This window comes from Priapulus caudatus, unplaced genomic scaffold, assembly GCF_000485595.1.
Source record: "Priapulus caudatus unplaced genomic scaffold, Priapulus_caudatus-5.0.1 Scaffold118, whole genome shotgun sequence".
Classification (NCBI taxonomy): Eukaryota; Metazoa; Priapulida; class Priapulimorpha; order Priapulimorphida; family Priapulidae; genus Priapulus; species Priapulus caudatus.
Genome location: NW_014577179.1, coordinates 493,176 through 513,901, shown reverse-complemented (window position 1 = coordinate 513,901; position 20,726 = coordinate 493,176). Strand labels below are relative to the sequence as shown.

The window sequence follows — 20,726 nt, the reverse complement described above, 5'->3', positions numbered from 1 at the left end:
ATAGAGGTTATACATAGATGTTATATAAATGTTATATAGAGGTTATATATAGATGTTATATAAATGTTATATAGAGGTTATAGGTGTTACATAGGGTTATATAGAGGTTAGAGGTATTAGAGGTTACATAGAGGTTATATAGAGCATTTTCTTTCTCTGTTGTTGAGAGGTGCCACGGCGCCTCGTATTTTATTATTAAGCATTTCGTCTATTATGTAGACATAGTAGTTTACGCATGAGTAGCAAACAAGATGAGAGAGAGGAGGAGAGGAGAGAGAGAGAAGAGAGAGAGATGAGAGAGAAAGGTGTGGGAGAGAAGATATAGAGAGATGAGAGAGAGAGGAGAGAGAGAGAGGAGAAGATCGTAGAGAGAGAGGGAGACGAGAGTAGAGAGAGAGTGTACGGAGAGGAGAGTAGAGAGAGAGAGAGAGAGGAGAGAGATGAGGAAGCAGAAAGAGAGAAAGGATACGATAGAGGAGAGAGGGAAGATGGAGAGAGAAGAGAGAGAGAGAGAGGAAAAGAAGTGAGGGGGGGGGGGGGGGACGTGGTGTGAGGGGGGGGGGGGAGGGGGGGGTTGGTGAGGGAGTGGGGGAGGGAGGGAAGAGGAGGGGGAGGAAGAGAGAAGAGAGAGAGAGAGAGAGAGAGAGAGAGAGAGAGAGAGAGGAGAGAGGGGGAGAGAGAGAAAGAGAGAAGTGGGTAAAATGCGCGCGCGCGGCTGCGTGCGTGTATGCGTTCGTGTGCGTGCAGGTGATCATCGCCTCAGCTCATTTCCGCACATACGCGTGCGTGTGCGAGTGCAAGTGCATGCGTGCGTGCATGTATGTGTGCGCGTGTAACGAAGCGTGAGAACGTAACAAACCGCGCGCTCTCATGTAAAATTCACGCACGGAACTTTGCACACATAAGGGCGCGCTAAATTATCTATGGTTTTCCTGTTTGGCGAGCGACGATGAGTGAACGACGCGTCATACGATTGTCCCCCTCCTCCCTCCCTCCATTCCTCTCTTCTTCTCCTCTCCTCTTCACCTTCCCACGCGCCTTCCCACACGCACAGAAGGCGAATAGGTTCCGGAGCTTGCGTGCTCAAAGTATCGCAGCATGCTTGCAAACTCCGCGTCTGTATGTTTGTCTGTCTGTCTGTCTGTCTGTCTGTCTGTCTGTCTGTCTGTCTGTGTGACTGTCTGTCTGTCTGTCTGTCTGTCTCTCTGCCTGTCTTTCTGTCAGTCTGTCTGTCTGCCTGTCTTTCTGTCTGTCTGTCTGTCTGTCTGTCTGTTTGTCTGTCTATCCGTCCGTCTCTGCCGTCTGCTCGGCTGCTGGTGGTAAAACATTGGAGAAGGGCACAGATTTTATTTAACCGACACGCTCATCAGTTAAACGTATTGCGACATTGTCGGTGAGGATGCATAGTAGGAATGTATGGGGGCGATTAGCGACCTCACGTCATCGTGTAATAGGGTTAGCCGCTAGCTTTGTCAGCAGGTGGCGCAACGGGAGCATCGGTTGTACAACGGTTGCGCAATGACCCATGGCAGATGTAAACATACAGGGATCACACATAGCCGATCCTATATTTTGATCAACATAGCAGAACAAATCGAACATATTTATACCTAACTTTAAGAGCTCCTGATAGTACAATTCTTCTTTTAACCCAATATATAAGTTTTGCTCTATGTCTGTTGATATAATCGAATAAATAGCCAGATGTGTCTAGGTACTAGAACCGCTAGTCGCGTAAGTTTATAACCACCGGCGATCGGTTTGTTGCGACTATTTTGATCAACATATCAGAACAACTCGAACATCTCTAGGTACTAGAACCGCGAGTCACCCAAGTTGGGGCATGTATACATTAGGTGACACAGGCCTTGTTACTTATGTCAGTGATAGCTATGGTGGAGCACGCCGTCAATGCTGAAAGGAAAATCCTTGTATATATCCTCCTAACTTCATGCAGAGACAGTTGTTTTGGATAGACGTATCGCATCTAAGAGGATTCGTGTAGAGGGTCATTGGTCCAAGCAAGACATTTAAAATATTATAAAGAGACCTGCCCCATCAGAAAAAAAAATTTCTTTCGGTGGAAGACTTGTCAAGGTGTGCTTCATGATTTCTAACTTTAGGCGAGCTATTGTCAGCAGTAATGCCTAGTGTCTGTAGCAAATGGCCGCGTTTTAGAAATAAAGATATACATAATTTGTATGACAACTTGGGTCTTTGTAGCTTATCTCAATCAATATATTACAGAACTCTTGAGCACACTTAAAAGAATAACCACCCACTTCACATATGCACGACTAATATCACCGTGAATCTCAATAAACATTACAGAACTCCTGAGCACACTTAAAAGAATAAACATCCACTTCACATATGCACCACTATTATCACCGTGAATGTCAATAACAAAATGGTATATAAAAATAACGATTAACAGCATACATGTAACTGAGTAGCCTAATGTTCAACTTTATTATAAAAAACACGTGATGGATTAATTGTGAACATGATTCAAAATACGTGGCCCTGCGTAACGACTTTGTCCAAATGGCTAGCCCAATGTGATGGGAGAGCTAACAGGTTTCACATAGCAGCAATGGTGTCTTCAGGGTCGGTGGTGACAAAGGTGATGTCATTCAAAGATGGCACATGGCTAAGCAACACAAGCAGCTGCTCGTGTTCCCAGTCGATATTCCTTGTGTGTCAAACTCAGGTGTGTAGCCACATGTGTAAGTGTCTGTCCAATGGCTTTGTGAATTTTAAATTTTATTTACAGTATTTACAAAAAGGTTCGATTTAAAAATATAAAAAGTACTCGTTTTATATGTAGACTGGACCCGGCGTCAAGCTTGCTCTGTTTGTGCTAGAGAACTGCTTGTGCTGGTACAAACACTTGGGCCGCGAACCACTCTACGTTTCTTGCAGAACGCTACGATCTGGTCGCTGCTATAAATACTGATCGGCAGTGTACAGCCCATAATCACCATGAGGTTTATTACGATGTCAATAGGCGATAAATTAGATGAGTCCTAAGGCGACCTGAGCCCGACTTTACGGAACTGTGTAGTAGTACAGTCTCATGCATTAACACACTCATTATACAGTGATATATTAAAATGAATCTAATTTAATATTGATTTATAAATTTCAGTTATGCGAAGATGTGTATGTACATGTATTTGTGATCGCAGACACTTGTGAGAAATTTAGCTCGGTTGATTCTGAACATTCTATACTGCTGTAATTAACCGGGCTGTAGTCTGCAGTGCCCCCACTCCCCACGATAATCCCTGCGACATAAGAACTTATCTCCTGAACTTATTATTATGCGGTTATAAAAACACTGGGCTACGATACATGCCGCAATCGATTTCAGTGTCGCGAGGTTTTGTTCGTGTGGCGATTCATGCATTGAGGGAGTTCATGCCCTCGGCTCTAGATGTTTTGGATATACCGTCTACGTTCAGGAACGGAGCGCATTATTAGAATACGCTCCCATTTACAATTCTATCAATAATGCGAAGAAAATTTTTAACCTACATCTAGAATACAGTAGGAAAACGCGTTCCAAGACAGTATTTACAAGCCGCTTCTAAAAGCGTTCATCCGCCGAGATTTCACACGCCGATTCTGACCAAAATTGTGCATTATCACTCATAAAAACAACGTATTTCGTGGAACATAATCTTACCTTTGTATCAAATCTTCTTTGCGAACACTTGTCGACGCTCCTCTTACATAAAATTTACTTTTAGATAATGTACGGTAAGTTTATTATGTCGCCACAGTGTATCCAGGCCCGGGTGTGCATCCGAGTACGCGGATAATCTTGCACCACTACAGGTGTGCTGCCCTCCAGCGGCAACTGTTTCTAGCGGCTAACCCCATTACTTAGTGAATGTATGGTGAATGCTAGCGCGCCGGATGGCTGCGCCCACTCAACGATTCCCTCTTACGGGTGATGCTCTATTAGGAGCGTTCCCAACTTTAATGTCGTGATATAAAAAAGATATAAAGGGGGGGGGCGGATCGATATAAATTAGATATCAAGGGGGGTTAGATATGAAATAGATATTAAGGGGGGGGGTTAAATATAACGATATAAAAGAGCTATTAAACTTGCGCGCCTTGGCTGCGCTAGCAAGCGAAATACAGAGCGGGGGCATGTTCGCTTTGTTTCGCTGCACTTCGCTGGGCTTCGTTGCTCGAGCAAGCAGAATTGAGACTGGGGTATGTTTGCTTCGTTTCGCTGGACTTTGCTGGACTTCGTTGCTCGAGCAAGCGAAATTGAGACGAGGGATATGTTCGCTTCGTTTCGCTTGCCTCCGCTGTGCGAGCAAACGAAATATAGAGCGGGGGCATGTTCGCTTCGTTTCGCTGGACTTCGCTGGACTTCGCTGCTCGAGCACACGAAATACAGAGTGGGGGCATGTTCGCTTTGTTTCGCTGGACTTCGCTCGACTTCGTTGCTCGAGCAAGCGCAATACAGACTCTTACGAAAGTTGGCGTCACGTACGTAGGTTGCGGTTTGCTTCCCCTTTTTGGCGACGGGAGACGGCTAGCTTAAGTGTAATATCGTTGTTAGACTCTCGACGGGCATCAGGTGTGGAAGAACGTTACTCGCAATTTGATTTTCCCTGCGGACGCTCGCTTGCAACTAGCCTATACCAATTAGAGAAAGTACATAGTTCGTTCATTAATCTTGCTCGACGCGCCGGGTGGAATTCAGCGCGACTAAGATTAAAACCACGAAGATTTGCACGGTTCCACCGTCACGCGATCGAGTGTATGTTCTTAAATGATATATTACCGCTACACACGCGCACGCACACGCGCACGTCATCGTGCGCTGTGTGCAGTACGGAAAGCACGTTCCCATAGCTTTAACAATGCGGCTACCATTTCAAGTCATTATTATTTCAGCATAACGAGCGTCTGAAAAATTCGATACTATCTAAAGCACCATTATTATTTGCTGACTGTAAAAGCTGGGTTTACTTATCAATGGCGAGAGCAGCTTTGCGTGTCGTGAATAATAGCTCGTGCGGTGAAACTAAATATCCTTCCTATTCTGGCCGGCTAACTAGCGATAGCTACAATTATAAAACTACAATATAGCGCTAATGAAATTCGACGCCTACTTTGTCGAGAAACCTATACTGGATCGGCTTGCATGGCTTACGCGCATTTGTGTGTGTGTGTGTGTGTGTGTGTGTGTGTGTGTGTGTGTGTGTGTGTGTGTGTGTGTGTGTGTGTGCGTTGCGTGGCGTGGCGTGCCGTGCGTGCGTGCGTGCGCGCGGCGCGCAGCGCTGTGTGTGTGTGTGTGTGTTGTGCTGTAGGTGTGGGGATTTGTGTGTGTGTGTGTTGTGTGTGTGTGTGTGAGTTGCGTGTGTGCGTGTGTGCGTGCGCGTGTGTGTATGGTTGATTATTTCACGTGCTTGTGTTTGTGCGGCGCGCTTGTGCAGCTGTAATAATGAAAACGTATTCTCAGTGGCTGACTAATCGTTACGTATAATCGTATGCTATATTTGATTGCTGTATGATAATATAACGCGAATATAAAATAATATCAAAGAACGCGCTTAGATTAAATGTCATACGTCTATTTGTCAAACCATCGTCGTTGTTCATTTGTAGCCGAGCAATTAGGCAAATTTCGCACGAACGCCGTATCACTCCGCAATCCGTATTGACGCACGCGGCTCTTGAGAGAAAAGAGCATGTTGAATGCCGAACTTACGCAACTTTTGCGTGCGCTAACTAGATGTCGCTCAGAGCAATTTAGTTAATCGATTGCGTTACATATTTACATGCGATAAACGCGCGCGCGGACTCTCTCCCTCTCCCTCTCCCTCTCCCTCTCTCTCTCTCTCGTTCTCTCTCGCTACAAAGTTCTTCGTCGCACACAATCTAATTGTCTGCTTTTCCTCGCGCAAGAGCGAATTATTTTGATGCGCGTAGCCACCGCGTCCCTACTAATGGTGATGCAGTTATATACGAAAAAGGTTTTACGCAGGGGCATTTTGTGCGCTTTTTCGCACCATCGTTCTCCTGGAAAAATTTGTCGTTATCCACGTTACAGCCGCGCTGCTCTACGCTGTGATTGACATAATCAAATTTCTTTACGCTGTTGAAACAGCTGGATTTGTTATCATGTGACAGTGAACCCGCCACGTTCAGTCACTATCACTGCACTGGAAATTGGATTCTGTCACTGCGCTCCATGGAGACTGTGGCTTACCGACAGCGGTATTATATGATACGATGTGGAAAGAGCTGAGCCGAGCGTGAGCGGAGGATATATATATATATATATATAGCTGACTATATCACCTGCTCATGCGATCATACCCTACCCACTAAAATGTAATCGAAAATGTAACCCACAATAATGTAATGTCTCTCTCCTGGGGTCGCTAGACCCACCGGCCCCGCGCCTATATGTTGTGTGCGGAAGCGGCGCTCATACAAACATGTAATGGTGAGGCGGCACGGCAGCAAACACACGCTCGTATGCACGCACACGCAAGCACACGCACGCACACACGCACAATGCGCGCACACACACAGGCGCACGCACACACGCGCACGCACACACGCACAATACGCGCACGCACAATACGCGCACGCACACACGCGCACGTACGCGCATATACGTGTAGGCGCGAAAATATATAGCGGGTGATCAAGTGATGGAAGGAGGGAAGGACGGAGAGGGGTGGTGTGAGAAGTGAGAGCAGAGGAAGATAGTGAAGCACATATGCATGAACTAACTGAAGCCCTATGGCTCTCAATACTCGCTTTTGTTTGGTGTGTAGGTGCAAACTCAGTTCTATGGTGGAGTCGATACCCAAGAGCAAGAAGAACAAGAGATGTGCATTGCACTCTCTAGACACTCATAAAACCCGCTGCCCAACCAGGTTAGTCAGAAAGCACATCCCTGTCATCGTATGCATATATATATATTCGTGACATTGTGTCTGTCCCGAATGTGTTACTGATGTTATGATGCAATTAATTCGAGTTTGCACTATAGTAATGATTATAATTATAATACGTAGTAGTATGAGTGTGTAATAAGGATTAGCATTATTTAAATATTTCTCAGGTGAGCGTCTATGTCATCTGTAAGGTGTTTGTTTAGCTGATAATGATGACTACGTTACAGCATGTTGCTCTGCTGTGCTGAAGTAAATGTCTTCTAATAATCCCAGATGCTCTCCTTAGCAGTTGGATCGACGTCTGGGAGATGATGTCGCAAGATTGCCGGGAAGAAGTGGTGCTCATTGACTCCAAGTGTCTGCTCGATACAATGGAGTCTTATCTTGGCAAACATAGGTACTAGCACGCAGTTGCCACGGCTTTCCACCTGGAATTGGCAAGCTTTTTTGCAGACACACAACTCTTGTTGGCAAGGCTTGACCTTACTTTCCTGGTTCTAACCATGTGTGGTTGTCCTATTTGTATATATATACTTGCCTGAATCTGACCGCGTGTGATCGATGTATTTGTATGTACACATACCCTTACTTGCCTGGTTCTTACTGCGTATGGTCATCGTATTTATATGTATATATACCCTTACTTGCCTGAATCTGACCGCGTGTGATTGATGTATTTGTATGTACACATACCCTTACTTGCCTGGTTCTTACAGCGTGTGGTCATTCTATTTGTATGTATATATACCCTTGCCCTAACCTGTGTGTGGCCATTCTATTTGTACATGTATATTATTTACCATTGTGTGGTTCTAACCTGTGGTCAATCTATTTGTATGTATATTTACTCTTGCCTGGTTCTAACCTGGTGTGGTCATTCTATTTGTATGTATATTTATTCTTGCCTGGTTCTAACCTGCCTGGGGTCATTCTATTTGTATGTATATTTACTCTTGCCTGGTTCTAACCTGTATTCTATTTGTATGTATATTTATTCTTGCCTGGTTCTAACCTGCCTGGGGTCATTCTATTTGTATGTATATTTACTCTTGCCTGGTTCTAACCTGCGCTGTCATTCTATTTGTATGTGTATTTACCCGTGTCTGGTTCTAACCTGCGTGTGGTCGTTGTATATCTCAGGTTCTGTGCTGAGTGTCGGTCGAAGGTGCTACGTGCTTACAGTCTGCTCGTCGGTGAGGTGGACAGCACGAAGGAGAAGGGCTACTGCGCGGCGCTGTACGACGGCCTGCGCTGCTGCGCGCAAGATCGACACGTACACGTGCTCGGCAACACTGAGTTCATCGACAACTTGATCAGCCGCGCCGAGCCCGAGTTGCTGGGCAGGTACTCGTGAGTCTCATTCTCCGTCACATAGATGTGCGTGTGTGTCTGTCTGCATGGCGCGTGGGTTGCGGGGTGCAAGCGAAACGTGCGAACGAGTCTCGAAAGTTTTGGTAAAAAATGTCAGGGCGGCTTCGGTAAGTTGGTTTGCTTCGTAGTGTATGTAGTAAGGATAGTAGTGGCGGTGTTAAGGGGTAGTAGGCCTACTAGTAGGTGCTGTGGTAGTTGTAGTAGTGATTGCTGTGGTAGTTGTAGTAGTGATTGCTGTGGTAGTTGTAGTAGTGATTGCTGTGGTAGTTGTAGTAGTGATTTGACGTCATTACGCTGTGAGGGTGGGTGGGTCAGAGGTCGCGAGAGGTGTTCAAGCTGGTGACAGCGTAATGTTGTTAGCACGCGGAGATGCTAACAGCTCGAGAGAGCACGCGCGCCTCTGCAGCAGCATCTTGCTAGCATCCCCTGCGAGTCCCTCTCTCTCTCTCTCTCAGCACCCTGCTAGCATCCCCCTTTCAGTCTCCTCCTCTCTCAGCACCCTGCTAGCATCCCCCTCTCAGTCTCCTCCTCTCTCAGCCTCCTGCTAGCATCCCCCTCGCAGTCTCTCCCTCTTTCAGTACCCTGCTAGCATCCTCCTCTCAGTCTCCTCCTCTCTCAGCACCCTGCTAGCATCCCCCTTTCAGTGTCTTTCTCTCAGCACCCTGCTAGCATTCTCCTCTCAGTCTCTCCCTCTCTCAGCACCCTGCTAGCATCCCCTCTCAGTCTCCCCCTCTCTCAGCATCCTGCTAGCATCCTCCTATCAGTCTCCCCATCTCTCAGCATCCTGCTAGCATCCCCCTCTCAGTCTCCTCCTCTCTCAGCACCCTGCTAGCATCCCCTCCCAGTCTCCCCCTCTTTCAGCACCCCGCCTGCATCCCCTGTCAGTCCTCTCATCTCTTTCCGCATCCTCTCTGTACCTCTGTTTCTCTCTATGTCATCTTGACTTTTCTACCCCACGCCTTGCTCTCTTTTTTCTGTCCGCTTTTCTGTGAGAAAGAGAGAGAGCTCTTTCCCTTTCTACTTGTCTCTTTTTCTCTCTCTCCACCATCACCTTCCTTTATCTCTAATTATCTCTCTAATCACTCTCTCGCTTTCCCCTCTCTCACCCCCTCTCCCTTTGCCACATCTCTACGCTCGTTCACTTTGGTCTTTCTTTCTTTCTTCCTACCTTCATTCCTTCCTTTCTTCCTTTCTCTCTTTCTTTCGTTCTTTCTTTCTCTATCTCTCTCTCCTTACCTACACATCTCTGTGCGTGTATCAGCGTGGCAGGATAGCGCCCTCTGTGAGCGTCTAGCATGCCAACACACGACCAGCCTAATCCAATTCCATGAGAGACAACGAAAATTGTTCATTATGTGCATTTTTTCACAGATTATATCCACCAAAAAAGAAGAAGCGCTAAGCAATCTCTAAGCTCACTCGTCCATGCAAGTTTGATGAATTGAATAACGTGGCACGCGGGCGCGTTGTAGCGCTAATGCAAGCAATGCCCAGCGGACAGATTGTACGGAAGCGCGAGGTCCTGAATATTCTAATGTGATTAATGCAGTAAATGTATTAAACATCAGACACCAGCATTGCTATTATCGCACGTATGCATATTAGCCCGATAGCCGTACAAACAAGCGACTAGCCGAAATCCGTCTGCAACGTACATAGATATAGACATCCATCTCTGAAACAGATATAAAGGTACGCATCTGTGTATCACACGCGCGTACACACGCACACGCACACACACACACACACACACACACACACACACACACACACACACACACACACACACACACACACACACACACACACACACACACACACACACACACACACACACACACACACACACACACACACACACACACACACACCACACACACACCCACACACATACACACACATCACACAGATATATATGTATCGGCGATAGGCGACCACAGCAGGCTCTGTAACAGGGAGGGCGCAGGTGTTGGTGTTGGCGTTTATAAGACAGGCAGGCTTGAAGTAGAAACTGTATCTCCAGCGAGCCATCATTCCGTCGCCTCGCTGTCGCAATTAGTAACTGCACTCCTCGGCAGGCGAAAAGACACTCGGCACAGCGGCGAACTGGCATCGACTCGTCGGCGTGAGACTTTGACGATGGCATAGTTGTGTTGTCACCGTCGACGCCGACGGCAACGCTGACGATGGTGCAATAATGTAACCGACCTCATAACAATAAACACGAAACTACCGACGACGATATGACGACGACGATGACGACAACGACCATAATGATAACGACGACGACGATGATGCCGACGATGACAGTGACAACGACGACGATAGCGATGACAGCAAAAACGACGGCGACGTTGATGACAATGACGACGACATCAACGACAACGGAGTCGACGACGATGACGACAACGAACGCGACGACAACGACGAGACTCGAGTAACGCCTCCCCACATTATTACTTGCAGATCGTCTGGTTGCGGCCAGATACGAAGATCATCTACGCGCTGCACAACAGTGTCGTGCTGCAGGACAGTCGCATCGGCGTGCACCGCGACAGCACGCACGTGTGGGCGCTGACGATCGCTGACACGAAGCCCTCGGACGCTGGCTTCTACATGTGTCAGATCAACACCGATCCCGTGAAGTACATGATCACAGAGCTGAAGATTCTACGTGAGTATCGGGGGCCTGGTCTGATGTGTATCGTGATGTGTGCTGTCTTCTTCTTCTTCTTCTTCTTCTTCTTCTTCTTCTCCTTCTCCACATGCACGCACGCGCCCACGCACACACACACGGACGCACACACACACGCACGCACGCACGCACGTACACACACACACACACACACACACACACACACACACACACACATATACAGACACATACTCCCGCCCCATTAATGACGAGCTAATATGCGATCGATGCTGAGCAAACTTCTACTGTTAGCGCGGGCCATCGACGTTGTTGATCATGCCATCAGCGAGCCTCCGCCGCCGCCGCACCTCCGCACCTCTCTCCCTTACACAACCACGGATCGCCTTCCCGTAACGCGCTCGCTCCCTCCATTAAAATACACAAACAACGAGCGAAAAAAACACGCAGAAGCCCACTCGATAAAGTTGAAATTGCCGCGTATATGCCTCGCACTGGTCGCATCTTAACCACGAGTTTCCACGACATATCCCCGCAAGGTCCCCCAAGTAGCGTTTGATATATATCAGGTACAGCTATTTCATATTTACAGTCGGATTTTTTTTATTCTGGTATGGATTTTTCGCCCCGCCGAAGTTCCGTATGTCGCGCATGAAGAAGCGCGAGAGAGAGCGAGTGTGAATTGCGATTTATTTATTCATGGGTTTGCTGCTAGATATATCAGTCGGAAGATCAGGCGCGCACGATTTTGCGACGGATGTAAACATGCGCAAACCGTCACGGTCTAGAAAGTCAGCGCGTGCGTGCGTGCGTGTGCGTGCGTGCGTGTGCGTCTCGCATAGGGCACGCTCGAAGTCATCTCTACGATCGGACTTATACAATAAGCTGCAGGCGTCATCGCGATACGTATATGTATACATATATATATATACGCACACAAAGTGATATCGAAACACCGGCCAGCGCTCTGTGTTTCTCGCTAGAATGCCAATAGCCGTCACGATAGTGACAACCCGCCCGCCTGCGTGCACACACACGCGCGTGCGTGCGTGCGTGCGTGCGTGCGTGCCTGCGTGCGTGCGTGCGCGTGCGTGCTCGTGCGCGTGCGTGCTCGTGCGCGCGCGTGCGTGTTCGATAGAACACCCGTTATCGACCGACGGTGAAACAAAATACGACGTCGGTGATTTTCGCCGTGAATATTTAAACGCTGTTTGCGCAGCTGCGTGTCGGCGAGTTGGCTCTCCCTCCTCCCGGGATAGAGCTAGGAGGAACCCGGTCGGGAATTAGAGGCCGCCGAGTGGGAATTATCCCGTGGGTTTGTTTAGGACTTAGCGACGTCCCCGGCGACAACACTATATCCGTGCGAACACCGCGCGCGCCGAGATTCGATTAGGTTACGTGTATACGTGCAGCGTTGACGCATGGGCGAGATCTTCCCAGCGGGCGCTGTCATCGAATCTACGGATGTAGTTTGCCGCTCCGTAAATTTTTATAACGCGGCTGGGATTTTTTTTATCGCCCTGCAACTCGTCCGCGACTATAAACGCCGGAGTGTAAACGAAAATGAAAATAGAAGAGTTATGGGTGAGACCGTCGTATCATTGTCCTTAGATTCTCCACTAGTGTTTTTTTGATTAGATAACAACCATCGTCGAATCCGCAAATGAAGATCACATTAAAATCTACTTTGGAATGTACCAATACAGATGCGTCGGTCTGATGCGTTAGATTGAAACTTACAGTTAGTTGTGAGTGCGTAAAATCTCACGGAAAACACAGCAACAAACGACGTATTTAATGGATGAAACCGTTTAAACAAAATTTTTGTAGAATGGTTCGCATTCGAAAAGGATTCACTCGATGCGATTTTCCACGCACGCACGTCATACGCTTTATTAGATCAGTTGTTATTAAACTGTAACGCGAAAGTTGTCATGCTGATTCGGTTTATGCAAAATCAGCTAATTATGTTACTTGTTGAAAAATACTATGACGTGTTTAGAAAGATAATTAAAGAAGAGCATTGAATCATCATTGCCGTAGGCGCATGTGCATAACAAACCATTCGTAATCCCTCGCAAATATTAAGCTTATGCATATTAAAGCATTTCAAAAAATAGTTAATTAACGTTTCATTGTAGTCTCTCCGAAGTTGATCACGACCGACCACACTCAGTTAGAGATACAGGTTCAGGAGGGAGCCGACGTGTCTTTGGAATGCGAAGCGACAGGAAACCCGAAGCCAAATATCACGTGGAAGAGGCTGGATGCATCGGAGATTAATCTATCACCGCCCGGTAGGTGCTGTAGAAAGCTTAGAAAAGAATGTGATTAAAACAAAAAAAACATTTAATAATGAACTAAATACTACTACTACTACTACTACTACTACTACTACTACTACTACTACTACTACTACTACTACTACTACTACTACTACTACTACTAATAATAATTTGCTGTGGTAGTTGTAGTAGTGGTTGCTGTGGTAGTTGTAGTAGTGATTGCTGTGGTAGTTGTAGTGGTGGTTGCTGGGGTAGTTGTTATAGTTTTAGTAGTAGTATTGATGTGTAGTAGGAATAGGGGTGGTTGTCGGATGCCTAGTTGCAGTAGTAATATTGATCTAATAGTAGTTTGATTGATATGTAGTTGGGGGAGTGGTGGTTGTCATGGTGGTAGCTTTAGTAGTAATATTAATATTTAGTAATTGTTTGATTGATAGGTAGTAAGAGGAATGAAGAGAATGTTGGAGGTGAAAATCTCAAGACGCCGACACAAAAAGCCAGGGCAGTTTGTAACCAGCAGCGTAGTAACCAGCAGCGTAATAGCGAGTGCTCACAGAGTTGTTCTTGTCTTGTTTCAGCGGCAGGGAGCGGCATGCGAAGACGATCGACATCGCTCAGGAAGAGGTGCTCACCTGCGTCGGCATTTACCTGTACGAGCGTCTGCATCGCATCTACCAGCGCGTGCGAGCCGAGGACCAAACCTGGCAGCTGCTCTTCTACCTGGGTGTAGACTGCCTACGTAAGAGCTACGAGGTGAGAGTGTGGTGCAAGCAACTGACAGGGGGTTTGACTGCCTGCGCAAAAATCCGCACGTCTTGTGGACTTGACAATGTGGTCGTTGACAGTGTGCTGTGCACACAGTGAAAGAGAACTAGTATGTATATCATTCGCTTGCTTACAGGTAAAAAAAATTTGGCTTGCTTGTGATTTGTTTCTGATCGGTTGAAAATCATTTCTTTACGTTTTACGTTTACAATTTGTCGTCGATTTGGTTTTGGCCTCTTGTTTACAATCTGTTGCAGGTTGCTTCTGTGGTATTTGCCGCCTGTCACACGTTTGTGATTTGTTATTCATTTCTTGCCACTGGCTTCTTTGCAGTTTGTTGCAATTATGTTGCAAGTCCATTGTTCGCAACTTGTCAATTTGTTGCCGTTCTGTTGCAAGTCACCTGTTCGTGACTTGTTGTCAGCTTGTTGCCGGTCACTCGCACGCTAATCCGTCGCGATTCGTTGTCTTGCGACGCATTTCAGATTGCGATCGAGAACAAGCAGGGCGTGAGCAACCTGGAGCTGCTCTACAACGAGATCGTGCAGGAGGAGCACCTCAAGGAGGTGCGGCGCGAGCTAAAGCGGCAGAAGAAGAAGCAGCGGCGGCGTAACAACCGCGCGCTCGCCGCCGAAGCCGACAAGGAGAGCGCCGAGCAGGCGGACCGCGAAGACGAGGAAGAGGAGGAGGAGGAGGAAGAGGAGGTGGGTAATGATGGTAGGAGCCAGAGGTGGTTAATGACGGGAGGAAAAGGAGGTGGGTAATGACGGGAGGAAGAGGAGGTGGGTAATGACGGGAGGAAGAGGAGGTGGGTAATGATGGTAGGAGCCAGAGGTGGTTAATGACGGGAGGAAAAGGAGGTGGGTAATGACGGGAGGAGGAGGAGGAGGAGGAGGAGGGTAATGATGGTAGGAGCCGGAGGTGTGTAATGACGGGAGGAGGAGGGGGGTAATGATGGTAGGAGTCGGAGGTGGGTAATGACGGGAGGAAGAGGAGGTGTGTAATGACGGGAGGAGGAGGGGGGTAATGATGGTAGGAGCCGGAGGTGGGTAATGACGGGAGGAAGAGGAGGTGGGTAATGACGGGAGGAGGAGGTGGTTAATGACGGGAGTGTGTGTGAGTCAGAACGTGTGGAGGAGATCGGTGATGCTGGAAGGAGCGAGGAGTTTGTGGATCCTTGAGAGAAAAGGAGTAGGAGGAAGACAAGGAGGAGGAGGAGGAGGAGGAAGAGCAGGTGGGTAATGACGGGAGTTGGTGTGAGGCGGGAGGTGTGGAGGAGATCGGTGATACTGGAAGGAGCGAGGACTATGATGATCCTTGAGAGAAAGGGAGGAGAAGGAGGAGGAGAAGGAGGAGGGGGAAGAGCAGGTAGGTAATAATGGGGGTCTGTGTGAGGCAGGAGGTGTGGAGGAGATCGGTGATACTGGAAGGAGCGAGGCGTTTGTGGATCCTTGAGAGAAAAGGAGTGAAGAGGTTGGTGGTCTTGGAAGGAGGGGTGTGAGGAGGTTGAAAGATTAGGTCAGGTAGGTGGAAAAACAATGTGAATGTTGCCAAGTGATTATACTTTTGGTAGAGGTAGTAGGGGAGAAAAATTGAGGATTACCTGCCACTCTGGGTGGGGGGGGGGAGTATGCTACAAACAGTTATTCAGATATAGTGGATTATCGAGCCTTCATCACAGCTTGGTGTCTGGCGAGTTTTCTATCTGCTTTCACTCTTGCGTTGCATTCTCATGCTCGGTGTTTCTTGTCTTTGCAGTATGAAGCGCGTCGAAAAGGAGAGGAGTCGCCTCTCCCCAGCTGTAAGTGCAATGGCTCCTCTCTCCCCAAAGCCAAGTGCAGCGACGCTACGCATAGGCGGCTAAAACTGCAGGCATCTTCCACCGAGTCTTCCAGTTGCAACGTCGTGCGGTGTAGTTGCAGCAGTGCGCCACCTGGTGGTAGGGAGAACAAGGCCCCGCCGGGGTGTAATGAGTCTCGCAGGGGATGTCCCGGTAGCGCGGGAGCGAAGGCGTGCGATGGCTTGGCAGCGTGTGCGGGCAAGAAGGTGTCGGCAACGTGTCAGTATACCGCAAAGGCACCGGCAGCGTGTCGCGGTACGAAAGCCGCGCCCTTCACCTGGAGCGGCGCGAAACTGGGAAGCCATGCGACGGCGCACGGCGCCTGCACTCTGCCGGCGAAGCAACACATCGGCCAGCCGTCGCACCTCGCAGTGAATTTGGGCAGCGCGGCGACGCGGCACATGCACGCGTGTGTGCTGTCGCCCACCTCCGGGGAGGGAGCGAGCAAGATGAAGCAGGGACAGGCGTGCGCGTGCATGTCGCTGTGCTGCGGCAAGCTGGCGACTCTGCAGGAGGCCGGCGCGGCGGTCAAGGCGACGGCAACAAGCGCGAAGGGCAAGAAGTCGAAGAAGCGGCAGGATAATGTGACCGGCGGCGCAGCGGACGGCAAGACTCAGAAACAGGTGCGATTACATCTACATCCGGCGACGCTTTCGCTGTTGTCACCTCCGCGTGTTTTGGCATTGTCTATTTACAGCTGAACCAAAGCCAGAGCTGCATACTTTGTGTTGAGGAATTTGTCCGTGACACAATTCGATCGTGATGCGTCCTAGCTCAATCTGTAATCTGTTTCCATAGCAGGTCAATTTCTGCGCATCAGCGTCCCGTGCCGTCTCCCCGTTATCCCGAACTCGTCTACAGTGGGGGAACGTTTCGTGGGAGAACTTTTCACATGCCTGTGACGTAGATTTATATTTCGTTGTCTAGATGACGGACAAGAAGGTAGCGGCAGGGTTGGTGTACGGCGGCGGTGGTGGCGGCGGTGCGATCAGCAGCAACCGCAGCGACTATGGCTACTCGTCAGCCAGCAGCGACGCGTGGGGCTCACCCAGCAGCTCCCGCAGCGGCTCCGACATCGTGTGCAACGCGTGCGCGTCCGAGGGTGAGTCATGCACCCCCTCCCCTGTTACCCATGGGCCGAGTTAGTTATATAAAACTCGTAAGTTCATATAATAATAAATACATCGTTGTATAATACTCACCGTCTGTGCATCAAGAACCAAACTATTTACCTGTAAGTAACATTTGTTACTAGCTTACCATTTCTCTAAGGGTAAATCACTAAAAAATATTGGCTTCTAAAGTACTGTGTACTGTTGAACTGTTAACTGAAGAATCGTTCCATTGGTTATAAATGCCTGCCGCTTTATGCTTTCTTGGCGGTTGGGGTAATGTAAACTTTGGCACATTCCAATCTACATTTTGCAATGTCACAAATAGGTGGGGGTTTGGTAAGTAGCAGCTTGTGCTGGACGGTGCGTGTGGGCTGACATGCTGTGTGTTCACGCGCTGTACCTACCTGTAGGTGATGACCCTTGTGAGCATTGCTCGTTGGAGGCGCGCAGCCCGGCCAGCAGCCCTGCTGGCGTGACTAGCAAGCTCCCGCCGTTCGCGACGCCCAGCCTGGAAGACATGCTCAATGTAAGTGCATCGCGCAGCCAACAGCAACCCGAGCTTAGATAGGCTTCTGCACCGCTTTAAATTGACTACGTCACGAATTTTCTATGGTGTATATTTGTAAAAGATTTTGTTACAATTTATTTACGTGAAAAGTAAGTACTAACGGCACTAAATGTATCCTCAAATTCTTACCTGATAAGATTGTTTTTCAACTAGTTAAAAATCCACAAAATCTGGGCGATTTGATATATTGATCATTACATTAAATGCTTGCTATGGGCTGTGTATGAGTCATGAGGGTTTGTTCACATCGAACGGAATAGCAAAATATGAAGTATAATGCAGAAATTTAACCACTTATATTTTATGAAAAAGTGGACATAATTTTTTTACTTTTATTATTTAAGGTGACGAATCACTTTAAGAACTGTATGAATGCGTGCGTATGTGTCTTCCTACATTTTTTGTCTGTTGTGGGTTACACTGTTTAATTATGCCCTCACACATGCATGTTTGCACATGCACCCTCCCTATCTATCTCGAACCCTCTCTCTCTCTCTCTCTCTCTCTTTTTAACTCGTACTCCCTGTTATTGACCCTCTTCATTTTTCTCTCCCTTCCTCTCCTCACTGTCTCGCACTCTCATCTCCCTCTCCTTGTCACTCACCCATGCTCTCTCCTCTCCATCCCACTCCTTTCCTCTCACTTTCCTGCACTCCCTTCCACTCATTCTACCTCTGCCTCTGCATCTCGTTTTCCACCTTTCTCTTTCTCTCGCCGACGCTGTCTCACAACCCCTCTCTCATTAGCTCACCTTGACATCGTCAAGCTGAGCTATTGCCATGGGTCGTCGTACGTCATACGTCCGTCCGGTTAGCTCACCTTGACATCGTCAAGCTGAGCTATTGCCATGGGTCGTCGTACGTCCGTCCGTCCATCTGTCAACATTTCGCTTCGCTCAACGATAACTCAGGAATCGTTTGGCCCACATGTTTGAAATTGGGTATAGTTGTTACTGCTATGCTCCCATATTAAACGTCCTAGCCAGTCGACGTACTTTCGAGCCACGGCAATTTTTTGGCAAAAATGGGAATTGCCATTAGTCAGTTCAGGTTCAACGGATTTTGCTCATTTTTGGTATGTGAATGAATAAGGGCTAGGGGTTTTGATATTTAAAAAAAAATTATGCAAATTAGGTAGGGTTTGGCAATTATATAGCATATTATATAGACACAAACAGTCTGGTGTCACACTCGTCTGGTTCGTTTTACAAGATTTCATTGACAATATCTTTAATGCAAAATTGGTATTTCCTCTCCACCCTGCCGATAAAACGTCTATATTAGAGTAAAGATTTACAAAACATGTCGGAACCCAGCATAACCTACTTATTTCAAACGCCATCGCTACAAAGCGGGTATAGCGCCATCTACGGTCACAAATTGTGATTCATTTTGGTTTATAAATTATTATTGCGATATACCGATGGCAATCGTTTCTATAATGTACGTCGATGGTTGCTCAATTAAAACTGACTTCTTCTTACTCACTTATTTGTGTCCTTTTTTGTGGTGACCTACAGACTACAGTGTCATTGACACTTTCATCTCTTCTTCAGTGCTCGTGTTCGTCCGGCGAGGAGGACCCACTCATATCGGAGGAGGAGATACGGCAGTACCGCGTGCGCGAGAGGCAGCTTGCCACTGAGCGTCTACAGCTGAGGCAGCGTCTCAAGCAGCAGTTTGCACAGCTTCAGCAGCGCAGCTGCGCCGGCGGCAGCACGTGCACCGGCTCCTGCAAGCTGCGCGGCGGCGGCTGCACGGGCAACTGCCTGCCACAGCGCGACGTCAGCGTAGGGGGCGTCGCCGCCGGCGCTGGCCGCATGGTTTTGCACTAGACGCATCTAACACACTGGTCGGCATGTCAGGGGTGTACACGTGGGGGGGGGGCTGCTCCGACAGGGGAGTTGAGGAGACGGTGTGGAGGCAGGTTGAGCGGCGGCGGTGGGGTTTCCGTTAGTTCGTCGATAGGTCGCTGTGCTCACCCCGAAGGAAATGGTGTGATGATAGATAACAAAGTGTGATCGTAGGTGACGAGTGTTCACGGGTAAGGAGCGTTCGCCCGGAGATAGAACGCAGTTGTGGCGCGGGTGTCAAGTGTTTTTCTCGCACGTGGCAAGTATGCACGTGCAGGCGACAAGCGGTTACTCGCAGGTGTGGGTGTTACTCCTAATAGTGGTCACCGCAGTCTGGCTGAATTGCAAATAACTAATCGGTTTGACAGCAACAGTGGAAAGCAAATATTGCTGTTGGTTTGCCACACGGAGTCAGGAGCAATACAACAGCAATGTGTGATAATAATCCATTCGGTAGTTACCATTGTTATTGTTGGTGTTGTTGTTGATGTTGTTATTGCTGCTGCCCATCTGGCCTTGAAGGGTGTTTTGTTGAACATTATCACATCGGGTGATTCACCAGGTAATAGCTAGCATGTATGGCCAAGGCTTGATGGATGTTATGCCATTTCTGAATGGAACAAGAATTTGTAAAATGGTGCAAAGGAATTTGTAAATTATATCCCAGACCACGGTGACATAAATTGCCACATCGTTCTTCCCATTACAGCATTTATACATGTAGCTGTCATTATATATCTGATTTTTCATGCTATCAGCGACTATAATAGCATTATTGGTGTGTGTAGCGAGTTGATGTGTAGATTCGCAGGCAGACGTGACGTAGTGTAGGTGTGAGTGAGCTCACGCATATGGTTGGCCATCGTGCTCAGAAATCATTATTTTTACCGCGGTAGAAATAATTCAACCAAGGTTAAATTATTGCCCTTTTACCCAATCAGAGGCCTTGTTACACATAATTTAACCGCAGTAAAAATAATTCAACAGCAGTTAAAGGGACAGTAGCCTCTAGGATTTTACTACATACAACTGTACTTACTGTATAACAAATCGTCTATACCCACACGTATTTGTTACCAGATACCTACGCACTAACGCACATGTTTCAACCGTATAGTGCGGCGTTGTTTTATGTGTATGTGTATGTATCACAGTGCCATTAACCATTGTCATGTTGGCATAAACGCGCAATGTATCACAGTAGAGTAATCTAGACTCTTTTAAGCAACAGTCACCATGAACGTCGGAGCAGCCACAAGCCACCTCCCCTGCAACGACGGAGAAGATTGGACAGCCGAGTTGGAGAAGGCGCTGCGCCAGGTCAACGCACGGAGCG

General features: G+C 47.9%; 1 protein-coding gene across 4 annotated transcripts; it reads left to right on the top strand.

The window, feature by feature from the left end:
• The first annotated feature begins 6,682 nt into the window (after nt 1-6,682).
• On the top strand, nt 6,683-20,314 carry LOC106805568. 4 transcript variants are annotated; one of them, XM_014807220.1, is made up of 10 exons: nt 6,683-6,920; nt 7,228-7,338; nt 8,082-8,285; nt 13,829-14,003; nt 14,501-14,719; nt 14,789-14,797; nt 15,774-16,478; nt 16,783-16,957; nt 17,381-17,496; nt 19,094-20,314. In XM_014807220.1, the coding sequence occupies exons 1-10, from the start codon at nt 6,784-6,786 to the stop codon at nt 19,370-19,372; spliced, it is 2,130 nt and encodes a 709-aa protein (XP_014662706.1). In that variant the 5' UTR covers nt 6,683-6,783; the 3' UTR covers nt 19,373-20,314. The 4 variants fall into 4 exon arrangements, with proteins under 4 accessions (XP_014662706.1, XP_014662705.1, XP_014662707.1 ...); XM_014807219.1 differs by having other exon boundaries at nt 8,082-8,291; XM_014807222.1 differs by having other exon boundaries at nt 6,864-6,920; nt 7,215-7,338; nt 8,082-8,291.
• Nucleotides 20,315-20,726: the final 412 nt, after the last annotated feature.

Bases quoted from the DNA above. Each gene is read 5' to 3' on its own strand.
- LOC106805568 (XM_014807219.1), top strand. From the start codon at position 6,784: ATGGCTCTCAATACTCGCTTTTGTTTGGTGTGTAGGTGCAAACTCAGT. The intron at 7,339-8,081 runs GTACTAGCACGC...TGTATATCTCAG, and splicing joins TCTTATCTTGGCAAACATAG to GTTCTGTGCTGAGTGTCGGT. The intron at 16,479-16,782 runs GTGCGATTACAT...TTCGTTGTCTAG, and splicing joins ACGGCAAGACTCAGAAACAG to ATGACGGACAAGAAGGTAGC.